Genomic DNA, 15037 nt, shown 5'->3' with positions numbered 1-15037 from the left:
CTCTCAATCTATCTGTCCACTCATCCGTCAATCCACCCAATCAATCTGTCCATCTCTATCCTAGAATAATAACAACCACCATCCCCCACATCCTCCCACTAATTCTCTGGCTTCTTCTTTCCTCTTAATTGATTTTGACATTGACATTGTGATTTGTTATCATTTTTTAAAACACATATGTGCTACGTGTTTACAAACAGACCATCTTAGCACTCATTCCTCTTTTCCTCCATCCACTCCCGAGCTGCAACACCCCTCCACCCCCTGGCCGCCTGTCTCTCCAGGCCCCTGTCAGTGGCTAGATTAATGGCAGTGATCAGTGAGCAGCCCCCAGCTGAGGTTGCCTGCAGCTCAAGCAAAACCCGGCACTGTGAGCAGCACACAAGGCGATGAACACCGGCATCACGCTCATTTACATACAACACACAAGCTTCGTAAACGGGCAGGGAGACACACAGGAAAACAGCTTAACATGTATACTTCAGTTAAACTAACATACAAACGCCCACACAGCCATGCATATAAATGAACCTTACACTGTTTCTTGGGCAGACATACAAATACATACACACACAAGAGGAGAAATCAATACACAGGCCACAGTGAGGTTGGAATCAGTGCAGCCAGGAGAATGTATACAGGAGCAAAGTAGCCTTCCCTGTATATAAGCTGCAAAAGACATCAAGACAGCACAGCAGAGGCTTCATGTGACGGTGTCTGACCTCGCATTTAACCCTTTCACTGCCTCAGGACAAGGTAAACAAAGCCCCCAATGGAGCCCAGCAACAGCGCAACCACTGGAGCTGTGTGCACCTCCTCGTTACCATTCCTGCTCAGTCAGAATCACTGGAGCTTTGGGTGGAATTTAATAAGCTTTGTTATGAGTCTGCATTGCAATCCACACACAGGCATACTGCACTGAGGCTATAAAGGTCGTTCAGAGTTATAATTGAGCCTGAACAAAATCTCTCTTCTTTTTTTTGCAGAATGATGCCCTACACAAGGAATATGCAGGAAACAGTGTAACAGAGCGATGCAGAGCTGTCCCAAGCGGAGATGCTCCAGTGGGGGGGAAGAGCAGCAGAGCAACAAAGGCACTGCAGGTGCTGTTATGAGGGCTGTGTATGAGATTGCCTGGTGTTATTGTATCTGATAAGGTGAGGTCTCAGAGGTCCTTTCAGTCCCTCGCACCACTGTAGAATATAAAAGCAGTGACACACAGCACCGGCTGAGCCACTGCGGGTATTTGTTATGTGCTCTCATGGGGCTGTCAGATTGTTCGTGTACATGCGTGGACGTTCACTCACACACAATATCACGGTTTGTGCGGGAGACGATATTAACAAATCTGTGACGCACAAGGGTCAAGAGAGCAGGAGCAGATTTCTGGAATATTTCTGCGTGGGTGAAAAGTGAAAGCGAGCCTGCTCCTTTCACTTCTGTTTCTATAGTGTTTTTTGTTTTTTTAGGGTCTTTCCAGCTGATCACAGGAAAAGTGCTCAACACAATGACTCATATCCAAGTCGGTAAACGGATGTAGGCTTGCGCAAGGGGCTTTGACTCTAATGGTGAATACCAATGGTGCGGGTCCGCATTCAGGACGGTTTGTAAACTGAAATATCTGCACGTGTTTTTGTCCCGCGCCGCGCGCCTGCTTCCTCCTCTCACTCTCCAAATCGGCGCATTTTTACGCGTCATTCTGCGTCTTCTTGGAGGACTTCGGTCAACTTACACAGACAAAATAACACACCGACAACGTCTCAACACTCTTCCCATTCACACCACACATTCACCCGAGTCTTACCGGTGCGCACCAGGCAGGCGACAGTGATGATGGTGAGAGGGACGCAGTAGTTCCACACGGTTGCTAGAGCCATCGCCGTCGCTGATATTCCCCTCTCTCTGCCGGATGTCTTGCTCGGTATTCCTCTTCCTTTGGAGAAATCAGAGTGACATGAACCCGCAGGTTCACTCTCCAACAGCGCCGTCAGCGTCTCCTCGTGTGTGTGTGCGTTTGGCTTATTGGTGTGTGCGCACGCGTGCCACCGCACTTGGACGAGTGTGTGTTTTATCAAAGCGCTCGGTGCGCAAGAGCAGAGGTTTACATAGTAATGTTCCCCTTCACACGCAAACACTTTCTGTTCCTGAGGAAGCCTGGATGTGACGGCTTGGCCGGTTTTTCTTGGTTCCTTTACATTGTAAGTGTATTTAAAAGCTTGCCAACGAGGCGGGCCCCGTGCGTCATTCCGACCAATTGCAGAGAGCAGGAGCAGGTGGAGGGGTGTGCGGAGGAGAAGAGGGGCTGGACTTCACAGGAGCAGAGGAGCTGAAGAGCAAAGAGAGACGGGGCCCGCATCTTCCAATTAATTGCACTCAATTCGCGGTAAACGTGATTGATAACCAACATTAATTTTCCGACGCAAATAACCAATTTATTTCAAATTCAGCTCCACGGAGCGAAAAGAATGTGTGGCACAATGATTAAGATGAGGAAAATGAAGCAGATGTTTATTGTTGGATGAGACAACAATGTTGCAGTCATTTATTGTATGCTGGAGTCAATTGGAAACAGATTATGCAGATTAATCAGTGCTTTTATTGTGTGTGCTGCTGATTCATTTGCATGTCAAGTGCACTCACCTTTTCCATATTCCAAGGCTGACCTGATGGCAGGAGTTGTTTAATCCTTCATTTTTTTTTACTTTATCACTTTTTTTGGGGCCTAGTTGGTGATTAATGCAGAAAATTAGGTGTCAGATCATCTCCTCTGTGCAGCAGCATCCTCAGTGTGTTTGGAGGTGAAGAGACATTCAGTTGCAGACGCTGCTTTGTCTACAACAATGTGCACATAGGCCTCATCAAGGAGGGGTGCAAAAAGACCTGAATGTATCCAGCTAATTCACCGTTCACAATGATGGTAATGGCCCGCAACAAAAACTTGTGCTCCGGATGAGCCAGTGTTTCTGCTCATCTGTAGTCAGGGCCTATTAGGTCCTGCTAAAGGGGCTCTTTAAATTTACCTTTAAATGCTGTGGCCATAGTTTGCCCATAATTGCGTTTTCTAGTCATAGAGCGGTGCTCCATTATGAAAATTGTTTCTCTTTCCACATCTCTTTTTTTCCCTGCCTCCCTAATCCAGTGTTTTACCATGGGCCTCTAAACCTCCAAGGCTCAAAAGCATGTTTTTGTAACTGTGTCTTTGGCGCCCCCTTCAGGTAACATTAAGCGTAGCATGTCATGGGTCTCAAATCTGCTTTGGCGACTCTCTCATCTGTCACAAATCCTCCAGACACTTTGGTCAGTTTGGTTCAAACAGTCAGAGAAGTTCAAACAGGCAGCACGGCATCAAAGAAGTCTGTTGGCATCAATATTCATATTTCAACGCTTCACTTCCACAAAGTTGCTGTTGAGCACTTGCCTCGTGTCTGACCTCGCCTCGTGGATCTGTGGGAAATCTGAACGTCTGCAGGCTGCCGCTAAACGAGTCTCTTTCCTGACACGTGTTTTGACCTTGTTGTTCTGGCGAGGGTAATATGTTCCCCTCTCATTCCCCCAATTCCCATCCCATCCCATTATTACCCGTCAGCCTCTCTGCCAGTGTTTGTTCCCTACTTGGCAGGGAGCCCCCCTGCCCCTCGCACCAGATGTGGCATTGTCAGGAAGTAATGAGGGGAAACACCTGCTTCACCAGCAAACTCCACTCCTTCATTTCCAGACGTCTGACACAACATATGCAAGATGAACATACAGAGGCAAGTAACCATGACGAGAACAACAGCGAACGGTTGCAAACGTCTGGCACTCGAGGGTACTAGTCAATGAGGTGTCATGTTTGTATAAGTCACCTTTACATGTTGGTTTTGTGCACTGAGGGGTCGACTCAGGACCCCGACTGGACCCGTCAAAGCGTTGCGGCTGTTCTGTATTCTGATCACAGCTCCTGCATCGCCCTGAGCTGTTGCCTGGTGGTTTATCCGCGTGACACTGTCAAGGTCAAGATGTCACTGTAAACTACACCTCTCCCCCTCTCAACCAGAGTCTCGTACCTCAGGGACAGCTCCGCTGTGTGAAATTCCTGATACATTATCTTGTCTTTTCAGCCCAACCGAATGAAGCCCCTGGACCAAACCCCACTGGGGAGCATGCCGCTTTTCACTCATGACTGACTTAAAGGCCAAAACAAAATGGTGCTCGCTGGCATTTCACATGCAGGAGGGCATTTTTTAAAATTTACAACACTGTATTTTTTCCTTCAGAGCGTGACTGTGTTTTATTCTTAGCCTATTTTGGTCATAGTCTCCCTCCCTATTTGCTGTCTTCCTGGGATTGACCTGAGGATACAAAGCAAGCAAAAGTTTGTAGAGTTGCATAAGAAATTCGAGGAGTCTGTAAAATGCTCGACAAAGGATGGCTGCAGCAGAGGCGAGCCGTACAGGGGGCTTGAATAATCAGTTTAATAACATTATCCTGGCTGCGCTCCGTGGCGCATGCACCCGTTAATGGAGTGTCAGTGTTGAACTGCCACTTCGCCCATTATTAACGATGGCCTACGGTCAACCACACACCGATAATAAAACCACATAAAACCCAACATAACTTCAACAGACACGCATAATGAAATCCTCGGCATTATGAGCACAGTTATGGTAATAAGTGATGGTGCTGTGGCGCTAGCGTTGAGGGTTACAAGGCAACAGAGGAGAAAATTAAAAAGATGAAGTTGTAGGCTATGATGATTATTTTGGGGGGGGATCGGAACAGACTCAATCTAGTCCGGTAACAAAAGAGCAAGCCGGAGCTAACCCTGTCTCACAATGAATGGACAAGGCTTCAAGGTTACCTGACTTTGCAATTATTCCTGCTTTGTATAAACGTGTGAGACTTTAGGTCATGTGCTTTTCTTTGTGAGCTGAACTGACTGAGAATGTTCTTACAGGCGAATGGGAGGGGAAAAAAACCGTTAGAGTTAAAGACATCGCTTCGGTGTATGGTCTTACATACTGAGGGGGGGAAGGTTGGTAAACAAGCTGATGCAAGAAGGAGATATACAAGAAGATGTGCGGCCAAGCAAGCAATGCGTGTCCGGCTCTCACCATGTCGTCAATACTCCGCAATCTCTTTTTATCTCTAAAGTGGAACAAAATCGATGGCACGCAGAGGAGGGACAGTAAAAAAAGCCATTAATATTAGAAGAAATCCAAAGTACTGTAAATTAAACAGTGAAGTGCAATGTGCTTGAAAGCTGTAACGGCCCAGAGATCATAACATTTTCACAGATTCTTTGAGCTGGTTGAAAAAAAAAGGTTGAAAGGGAAACAAATCAACAAAATAAAACCTTGCCCCATCAACGTATTGGTTTATTGGTAATACACAGCTCAGCAATTATGTTTGCAACAGAAAGGAGAGGATTGTACGTCAAGTCTTTTCAGCTCTTACAGTACACAAGACCCCCCCCCTCCTGCCGCCTTGGTTTTTGTTAAGAACGTAGCTCACCATTTTCCACGCTGCAGAATAAGTGAAGAGAAAATTGCCCACCTTTGTGTTCCTGATGTATAACTGCACCCACCCACAAGCAAAGCAGCTTCTCTAAAGCATCCATTTGCCCTTCAGGTTCTTTGCACCCAGCTTGCTGTTTGTTTTGATTCCCCCCACCCCACCACCACCTTCCTCTGTTTCCTCCCTCTCTCCTCCCCCAATGTGACCATCCACAATCCTATACCATTTCCTCCTTCTTTCAGTATCTCTTCTATGCCATCCCTCATTTCTTGGTCACCCACTCCATCTTGCCTGTCTCTCGTTCTATCTTCCTCCCCGAACTCCCCATCCTTCCACCTGCCTGTGCAGTCACACCAGGGGCTGTTTGTCTCCGCAGGCAGAGGGCAGGGACTCCGAGCTGCCTTTGTAGATGGGCTTCTTCTGGGAGTGGTCGTCGCTGAAGAGAGCGGGAGAGAAGAAGGAAAGAAAGAGGAGCATGATTACCAGTATATCGACCTCCCAGTAGGCACTCGAAAAGTATAAGTGAGGAAATTATAGACTAGAACTGAGCGATGGAGCCACACCTGGCCATTGATATTGAAAGTCCATTTGTCTCTCTTTCGCTCTCTGTCTCTCTTTGGACACACATGCTCATAAAGTCATGGCGGCACATGCTTAGCCACGTTTGTGAGGATTAAACCTTTTTCTCGCTACGCCACCACAAAGACACAGCAATCACAAATGAAGCATGTTCTAATATGGGACTTATGGAAATGCAGTCTTTTTAAAATGCTTTTTCAGCCCCTGTGGAAAGAAGCAGGGTCAGGTGTAAATTAACATGCTGTCAACATGCAGGTTTAATGGGACTTTCACTAATGTTCCTATCATTGCTGTGGTTCACAGAGGTAAAGCCGTGATATTAGCTCAGGCTTTTCTTAAGCAAAAAAGTGTGTGGAAACACAAGGTAGAGGAGGGAGCATGAGAGAGATCAAGGACTGGGTCAAGTAGGTCAGAGCTGCAGAGGAAAACTCAGATACAGGGTGAATAGCACTTTTTAAAATACATGAAAAGCACACAGGCACAAGTGTGCACATTTGCAGAAAGGTCTTTCAGAATAACATTTGGCATAGCACACAATGTAAGGAATACACCAAAGTGCATGCTGTGGTACAAAGTACACACACAGTATCTGAATTGGCCGTGGTTATATCCTAAGACAAAATGCAGAATTATTCATATCTGTTAAATAAATCTAACTTCAGCAGGAGAGATCGAGGCTGAGTTAGGGAAATAGTGAAATGGATAAAGCATTGTAGAGAAATCAAACAAACACACAGGCACACACACATTTACTTGCATTCAGCGCCACGTAATCCATCAGATTTTGAACATGATTTAAGACGAGCATCACCAGCAAAGAGCAGAGGGATTGTTTATGATGACAGAGGAGCAGACACAAACACACAGACAGTCGTTGCTTACATCGGTCCCTTGCTGGTCTTGGTTTGCTTGGCCCTGCGGCACAGGAACACGCTCACAGAGAGGACGAACACCAAGAGAGCCACAGCCGCCGCAGAGGTCATCAGAATCAGACGGCCATTACTAGACTCGTACCAGGAGGCATCCTCTGTGGGACGGATCAGTCAAACATGAAGGGAAACATGCATCACATGGAATCTCAAATATTTAAAAAGTTAATCACGTGGACTCTACTTGCTTGAAAGAGTAAACATTGAAAATTTGAGGTTATGACAATCTGAAGCAGCATCACACACACACAATGCAGTGTCTGTTCACGTAATCTTATGTTAAGAGGATTTCTCGGCAGCTGGAGTCATGTGGGTTTGCACCAGGAATCTTTGCGACGCTGTTGTAGAGCAACTTCAAAAGCCCCAGCGGTGACGTGCGCCTTTTGCTCAATGTACCTCCGAGGTTGAGCAAAAAAATGTTCCAGCTTCGAGAAATTATTAGCTTCTTAATTAGTACATGTGCTTTAGAGAAGATGCTGAAGACACCAAGGAGCACAGTGACCAATGAGTCAATTGCTGCCGTAACAAGATAACTCTAACATAATAAATAACGTGCATTGGCTTAATTGCATTTTTAGAGGTTGTGTAATTTCAATGATTGGAATCACGAGGCTTATGAATCCTGCAGGGTGAGAGGAGGATGTTTAAAAACTGCAGTGCATTAACACAGTGCAGTCATCTCGCAGGTCAGTGATAAAGATGATGAAGATGGATGATGTGCTATAAATTGGATTAGTTACAATGTTGTAATGAAATTAGTCCTCCACTTGAACACAATATTCATGTTTCAGGAGAAATGAGAGCGATGTGTCCGTCGTACAGATTCAGACAAAGACAAAGTGTCGCTCTGCAGATTATCCATCTGTAGACGCTGACAGACAACCAGACTTCTAATCAACTGTCCATCGTCTGTCACCTACAATTATCATGTACTGCAAAGTACTGTACACGCTCTGATCATTTTATAAAATCTCATGGTAAATGATAAATGGAGTATATATACCACTCAAAGTGCTATATAAATACAATAAACTACAAGTCGCATTTACACATTTACGCACCTTTTATATACACTCTTTCAATACGTTTTTTCGAACACATACTGTCAGCACAGCCATTATTGGCAATTTTAGGTTAAATATTTTGCCCAAGGACACTTTACTATGTATACTGGAGGAACCAGGCATCAAACCACCGACCTACTCGTTATTGAACGACCCTGAGCCACAGTCAGCCGATGCCCTGTGGAGCATCTGAATCATTTAAGAACAAATATAATGAAATAAATGGGATAAAATAAAATAAAATGAAAAAATAAAACACAGTTGCTCACAAAATTCACTTTGTGATTCCTCTCAAGTCTGTGTCTCTTCACTCTTTGCTATATTGGGCACTTCTGTATGTTTTTAGGAAGAGAGAAAAAAAGGTCAGATAAAATATTTTGTGTGTGTTTGCTTCATCCTCTCATCCTTTAAAGTTACTGCCGCTGTCCTTTGACATTTTAGAGGTAATTTCATTCGGGACTTTCCGTCACCTTTTCAGTGTGAGGTGTTTTCTTAAATGTCGTCACCTCTCTTTGTCTGAGCATTACGCTCCTCTTCCTACTTTTTTATAATTTCTGTGGAAGATAGATTGAACCTCAACCCTGCACTACTTCCTTAAAAGATTTGAGGCATTAAAGACAAATTACAACATCCTGATGACGTGACTGCACCAAAACACCTGACCTCTCTGGTCACATTTGAGAAGTGGATTTAAGTGATGCTTACAGGTAAATTTCCCAACAGTTACAAGGAAATAACAAACCTGTTTGTAGAACAGGGAAGTGAGAACAAAAAAAGCTGTGGACTCAGAAAGTCCTCGTCCAGGTAGATGAAGTGTTTCTTACCTGGAAGAACGGTGATTCTGACTGTGCGTTTCTTGTTGAGTGATTCCACAGCACGATTTTCAGCCATGCAAGTGTACTCTCCTTCATCCTCTGCACTCACCTTCCTCAGTGTCAGCGTTGAGGATGGCAAGATCCAGTCACTACCCTGAGATGAAAAGACATGGAGAGTGTGTAAGAGGGTGAAAGATACAAAAAATAATGAGGGCAGAAAGGAGAAGTGATATTCTATTGGCAGGATTGTTTTGAGACCGTTGTAACAAAGAAGTAGGAAGTGAAAGAGAGCACAGGAGAGACTAAACAAAGCTCTTTGATAAAAGAGAAAGTGAAAGGAACACATCAGTCGTAAACGGCAATGGCAGAAAAAGGAGAGTGAGGGTGTTATTTTGAATTTGTAGAAAGATGGACAAGAAAGAAATCAGAAGAAGATATGGAGACATGGACTTCAAGAATGTCAATGGTCATAGTTCAGAGTCAGAAGGGCAGAAACATCTTCCTGTGTGTGGCCGTCCGACAACAGACTGCAAAGTCCTGAGGGAAGTGTATCTACCTGGGCTGTAATCCCAATGAATCACACATCAACAGAAGTCAATAACCCAGATAACACCGTCATCCGCAAAGAATGATGCCACAACAACACACTGTTAACACAACGCGTAATGAGATGGCGAGGGAGCAGGAGGAATTGTTGACACGAAAATAGCAGCACTATTATGAGGCAGAGCCCAACATGGGAGGAAACAAATAATGGGCCAAACACAAGGATTGGAAAACAAACGAACGTGGAGAGGGGGGGGGTGAAAAAAAAAAAAAAGACATTACACCATGCAAATGATTTGGCTCCTGAGAGCTGCAGCTCCTGCCAAGAAAGTCTATTTCAATTTGAATGGATCTGAATTAAGAGGATTTCCCATAAAGGCCAGGTCTGGCCAAAGCAGCATTTTGTATGCAAATCAACTGGCTCCCAAAGCAGTGGCCCGTTTCTGCCTCTGTCCTGCTGTCATTACCAGGGGCCAATGTGTCCATGGTGACTGTCTGTCAAAGTGGGCATTCTGATGCCACTTCCTGCAGCCATATCCATCCCTGTCAAACACACACACGCACACACTTCCCATCAAACGTTCCATCTCATCTCATCATTTCCGTGAACGTGTCATTCCTCTTTTCCAAAGGTCATGTGACTTACGTAAATACAGCAGGAAAAAAACAACAGGTGGATCACGAGCTGCAGTGCAGTAAATGATACCAGCTGACGGACCTGTCACTCATGCGTGTTATTCTTCATCAAAATGTCCACGCTGTATATTCATCAAATGTCAAAAACACAGCAACACGCAATCATGTGGAGGACGAACGGAATTAGCCGTATGAAATATCCACTTGTCTTGGATTTGCATTAAAACCAGGATTAGCTGTGACCCTTTAACAAGTATATTAACCCTGAACCAAGAATCAATCAAGAAGAATAACAGAAGCGGAAACTGAGTCATTATTTTTTCCTGTTCCCAAGATATCTTCACAGCTTCATTACACCTGTTACCTGACAGTGATGATGTGGATGACACTTTGAAAGTGTAATACCACTTTGTCATCACCAGGGCACAGCGCATCTCCCTACTCATTTCAACTTAGCTCATGTTCTACATGCCTGTTGTCACAATAGCATTTTACACTGAGATGTCTTAATTTCCCTCGGGCGAGAGGTTTCTCCGCTCAGCGTATAGAGCCCAGTTGAATAATTCAATGTCGGTAAACCAAACACTAAAAAAATCATTAGGAATCTCTCCACATAATTGTTTTCAGGTTGACTGGCTCTTGTCTAGACCTCATTAAACTATTAATCCTCTGTAAGTGGGCGAGTTGCAATCCCCCCGGCGAGAGGTAGGGTGTATAAGCCAAGCGGTCACTTAAATACGGAGCACTTTGGATGGGGATAGAGAGACCAGGGCAAACAAGTGGCTTGTGTGTTTAGTGGAGGAGAGAAAGCCTGAGACCTGGAGAGACTGGAGGAGGAAATAAAGAGGTCACATCGAAGATGGGGACGGGAGACAGAATGACATGTATCCAAAAGCATAATGAGGACACTGCCACTGAGCACATTGCTGAGGCTTCCTCACCTTCTTGTGCCAGAAGTAGCTTAGCTCCTCCGACGAGCTGGCAGAGCACTTGAGCACCACGTCATCCCTGAGTTGCACCTTCAGATCCTGCGGGACACTCATGTACCTGGTGTAGCCTTCCCTGGTCAGTGACAGCTGCCCCATGTCTGAAACGAAGAGGAGGAGGAGGAGGAGGAGGAGGAGGAGGAGAAGGAGGAGAAGGAGGCATGATCAGGCATCAATGAAGCAAGAAAGTCAGCTGAAGCTATGTCTGGGGTGTGCACTATTTGCTGCGCTAGCAGCTAGTAAAGGCTTACATCATTTAACCATATTTGAGCAAACAGGCTCAAGTATGAACGCGCCCCCCCCCCCCCCCCCAAGTGGTGCAGAGTGTTCCAGGCAATCAATAATAATGATAATAGGCTTCATCTTATCGAAGTCTTTAGAGAGGCAGTGTTGTGAATAATGGCTCATTTTCTCTTCCATCTCAATAAATGGCCCACGTCCATCCAGCTCCTGGCTTCTCTCCTCCACCGTCTCCTTCAGGCCTTTTGTCCGTTCTAATCTTTGCCTCTTATTGATTCCCCCCATGAGTCCGAGGAGCCTATCAAACAGCATTACGATTTGTCGATTTGATGACCACCGAGAAGATAGAGGACGCTGATAATATGACTAGCTATGCCACGTATGCCATTTCGCGCAATCGGGTATCCTGCCGGGTCGGTGCATCTTTGCTTGTTAGGAGACTGTAGTCAAGCTTTCATAACTAAGGCAGCGTTTGCTTTGGATCTGCGCCACTGTTTTGTTGCGCGGCTGCATTGCATTGATATTTCTCATGTTATTAATTATTAATGTGTTTTTCTGTCTCGCACTGTGAGGAAAGTTGTGTCCACGGTGTTTGAAAGATTGATCTTTACTTCCTGCTGGTTGGAAATAAGGATTCAGAGTTTCTCTCTGTGTTTACCAGTGTATATTCAGGTCCCCTCTATGTCTGTATTCTCAGCTATGCCTTATCGGAAAGTGAAACTGTATCTTATTTGCTCGCTGCACACTGTATTTATGCAAGTTATTATCATATTTCTGCAGAAATCTCTTCGACCTTTGCAGAACACAGACATGAAAAAAATCCAAGTGTTTCTCAATTCGGCAACAGGGAAATACAGAGTCACAGAGTCATTGTTTCACAGAGTTTCTGCAGACAGCTCCCACACACGGCTCACACTCGTATCAACCCCGGCCCGAGGCACTCACAATGCACTTTGAAGGCCAGCGGCTGGGAGGAGTTGTCTGGCGCGGTCACATTTTCAGCGTCAGACACGCAGCGATAAGGCCCCTCAAAGTAACTCCCTACGCGGGGGATAGTCAGGACCAGGCTGTCAGCTGTCTGCACAGTTACCATCGAGTAGAAGCACCACGAGCGCTCGTAGACTTGATGCCAGCTCTGCATATACTGGTGGAGAGAAAGAAATGGAAAGAAAGAGGACAAAGGGACACAGAGAAAGGAGAAAATTTCATTTATCTTGTCATATTTCTTTGGTCGTTTCACTGTGATGATAAGAAAGTCACAACACAAGGACAAAAATAACATTGAGCAATGTTGTGGATGATGCTTGTTGGTCTGTTTAACTGCAGTTTCTGAGATTCAGTTGTTCTTCAAAAGTGACATAATCACATCATATTATGGCAACAAGTATTTTCATGGTTTACATTTCCTCTATTGCAGTTTTCATAAATTCCCCACTGGGTTAAACCACACAGCAGACAGCTGCATGATGGAATATTTACATAAAGCAGCCTCGCCATCCAGGAGCAGGCAATGCAAATTAGTTTAGGCTGTAAAGGTTAGGTAAAGTATCACAATGCATTTAAAAAACAGCATAATAAAATGATTAATCTATACCCTCATAATTCCTCAAACAATAACAATAAACTTGTCAGGCAAGAAATATGATTTTGCTTCTCTTTTAGTGGGACGACTTAAACTGCTTAAGTAGAAGGATACGTTTACCACCAGCCTTTTGAATATGGATAAAAGCTGTTATACATCATTCCACACTGGGGAAAATCTGATACGCTACATGTGAGTGTGCTCCGAAATTCTATGCTACATGGAAAAAAGGGTGTTACTGATACTGCAACTATTTAATATCGAGTTCTGTATTTCCCTGTGTGTAAGTGTTACTGGCTGGTACATGTTAACTGGGAGGGATCCATTGTCTTCACTCACCTTGGAGAAGACCTCAAAGTGGACATGGCTGATGTTGAGTTCAGAGTCTGAGTACCGACACTCCAGTGTGACCCTGTCTCCCTCCAGAACAGCTTTGGTCGGCCCTTTAATGATCAAAGTGGCTGCGTGTGGACAGAGATGACAGAAGTTATTGATCACAACATGAATAGATTTGAGGGGAGTTGGGCCCAGGGGTGGGCTCGGGCGTGTTGACCAGCGCTGGGGGATCTAACGGCTGCTCTGGGTAAAACTTTGAAAAACAACCTCTCCCTCTTCCTTTCGTTTGTTTCAGGCTCCTGCTGGAAAACAGCCAATGTATTCTCAATGTCACCATGGTCACATGACCAGCAGGAGCAGGTTCCTCCACTATGAGCACACAAGTGAAGGCAGAGCCAACCTGCCTTTCACCTCAGGAAGGATTTATTGCACAACGAAAACGTTTAACACAATGTTTACACTAACAATAACGGAACATGGGGTTGGACAATATATAAAAAAACCTTAAATTGTTCTTCTTGGCAGTCTCAAGATAATTCCACCACAACATCCTCTTGGGTAGAGACTAACAAACAACCAGGGGAAACCAAGAAGTGTTACAGAAGAGTTTGTGTTTCCTCTAGAGGACAAACAAGTTCAGACACTCGTACTCACAGACACACAAACACACACTTATATATATCAAAATAAAACCATGGAATAGCAATTGTATGAATATCATTTTGAAAATAAGAAGAAGCCGACTAGAAGACTTAACCAATTGCCCATTACAATAAAACTCCACTCTTAGATGAGACTTGTAAAAGGCACATGAGGGAATAAAAGCATATTTACCATAACTGCCATGAATCAGGACGACCACAGCCACAACTAGAAGTACTTTCATGGCTGTGAAAAAGTTCTCCAGTATCAGACGAACAGTGAGCAGTGCTGCGTAGCATATGATCAGAAAATAAAAGTTCTCACTATTTATCTATGAGGCAGTGGAGGAGTGGCTTTCATTTCTTTGTTTTGCAGGAAGTAGGTTCACATTCTGGAAGCAAAAGAAAAAAACAATCCATGCAAATCCTTACACAGCCGAGAATAAATAATTATAAGTGGCTCAATAAGCCGTATTATATGTCTGTGGTCTTGACTTATGTTTGCTGATGAGAATTCACGCTTGAAATATTATGTAAGTGAACTGCAAATGGGGAAACAGAAACCTGCTGCTGCTCCAATAATCAAATCCACTCGCAGCACGTCACTTGTCTCTGAGGGGAATGAGAGCCATCATGTTTTCAGGCTGAGCCTCTCGGCTGGTGTGTCTCTAATGACTTTCACTGGAATTGGAAAGAAGTTCCGACACGTTACCACAGAGCTTTGAAAATCGCTGGTGTGATATCTGATGCCGGACAAGCAAACATTTTACGCTTCATTTTCTGTGACCTTTGATTCATTAGCTGTTAACCAGAGCTGAGCAGGAGACAGAATCGAAAGAGACTCGGTCTGTCAAGCTCTCACAGATACTTTGCGCCTACGCACACTTGCACTGGACATCTGTAGACTGAGCGACTCTGAAGTATTATATTTTCCATCGCAGTCAGATATTAAGCTTTGCTGCATCTACCGCAAACCTCTGTACTTAAAGCATATTACTGTTAAATATAAAAATACTTCTTAGAAACCTGACCAAATACCCTTTATCTACAGGAGCTCTGAGGCTGGTTAACAGCCGTTTGTTATGGTGAAGGCATCTGCACCTGATTCCTTGTGGTTATACAGAGTGCGGTGTTCTGTTCATGGGTTAGTTACTCATCTTTATTGGCCGTAGTGTTTGGATTATGGG

The 15037-nt window shown here is 44.6% G+C and overlaps 2 protein-coding genes across 3 annotated transcripts in view; both read right to left on the bottom strand.

Moving 5' to 3' along the window:
* cadm4 (cell adhesion molecule 4) overlaps window positions 1-2224 on the bottom strand; it is a 140117-nt gene extending 137893 nt beyond the window's left edge. For both annotated transcript variants that reach the window (XM_020093464.2, XM_069536685.1), the window contains exon 1: window positions 1805-2224. In XM_020093464.2, the coding sequence (XP_019949023.1) occupies window positions 1805-1877 (73 nt within the window). In that variant the 5' untranslated portion in view covers window positions 1878-2224. The remainder of the gene's footprint in view (window positions 1-1804) is intronic.
* Window positions 2225-5163: 2939 nt separating this feature from the next.
* LOC109633471 (carcinoembryonic antigen-related cell adhesion molecule 20) lies at window positions 5164-14440 on the bottom strand. The gene is made up of 7 exons (XM_020093353.2): window positions 14044-14440; window positions 13213-13334; window positions 12237-12435; window positions 11007-11152; window positions 8893-9037; window positions 6958-7102; window positions 5164-5932 (listed from the first exon to the last, which is right to left on the bottom strand). The coding sequence occupies exons 1-7, from the start codon at window positions 14093-14095 to the stop codon at window positions 5845-5847; spliced, it is 897 nt and encodes a 298-aa protein (XP_019948912.1). The 5' UTR covers window positions 14096-14440; the 3' UTR covers window positions 5164-5844.
* Between the last annotated feature and the right edge of the window lie 597 nt (window positions 14441-15037).

This window comes from Paralichthys olivaceus, chromosome 13 (assembly GCF_024713975.1).
Source record: "Paralichthys olivaceus isolate ysfri-2021 chromosome 13, ASM2471397v2, whole genome shotgun sequence".
NCBI lineage: Eukaryota > Metazoa > Chordata > Actinopteri > Pleuronectiformes > Paralichthyidae > Paralichthys > Paralichthys olivaceus.
The sequence above is the reverse complement of the archived record's forward strand: the minus strand, read 5'-3'. Positions and strand labels throughout refer to the sequence as shown.

Excerpts from the sequence above, each read along its gene's own strand:
- LOC109633471 (XM_020093353.2), bottom strand. The coding sequence starts at position 14,095 with ATGAAAGTACTTCTAGTTGTGGCTGTGGTCGTCCTGATTCATGGCAGT. Across the intron at positions 11,153-12,236 it reads GCTGGCCTTCAAAGTGCATT|ACATGGGGCAGCTGTCACTG; the intron begins GTGAGTGCCTCG and ends TCTTCGTTTCAG. Across the intron at positions 7,103-8,892 it reads CAGAATCACCGTTCTTCCAG|AGGATGCCTCCTGGTACGAG; the intron begins GTAAGAAACACT and ends TCCGTCCCACAG.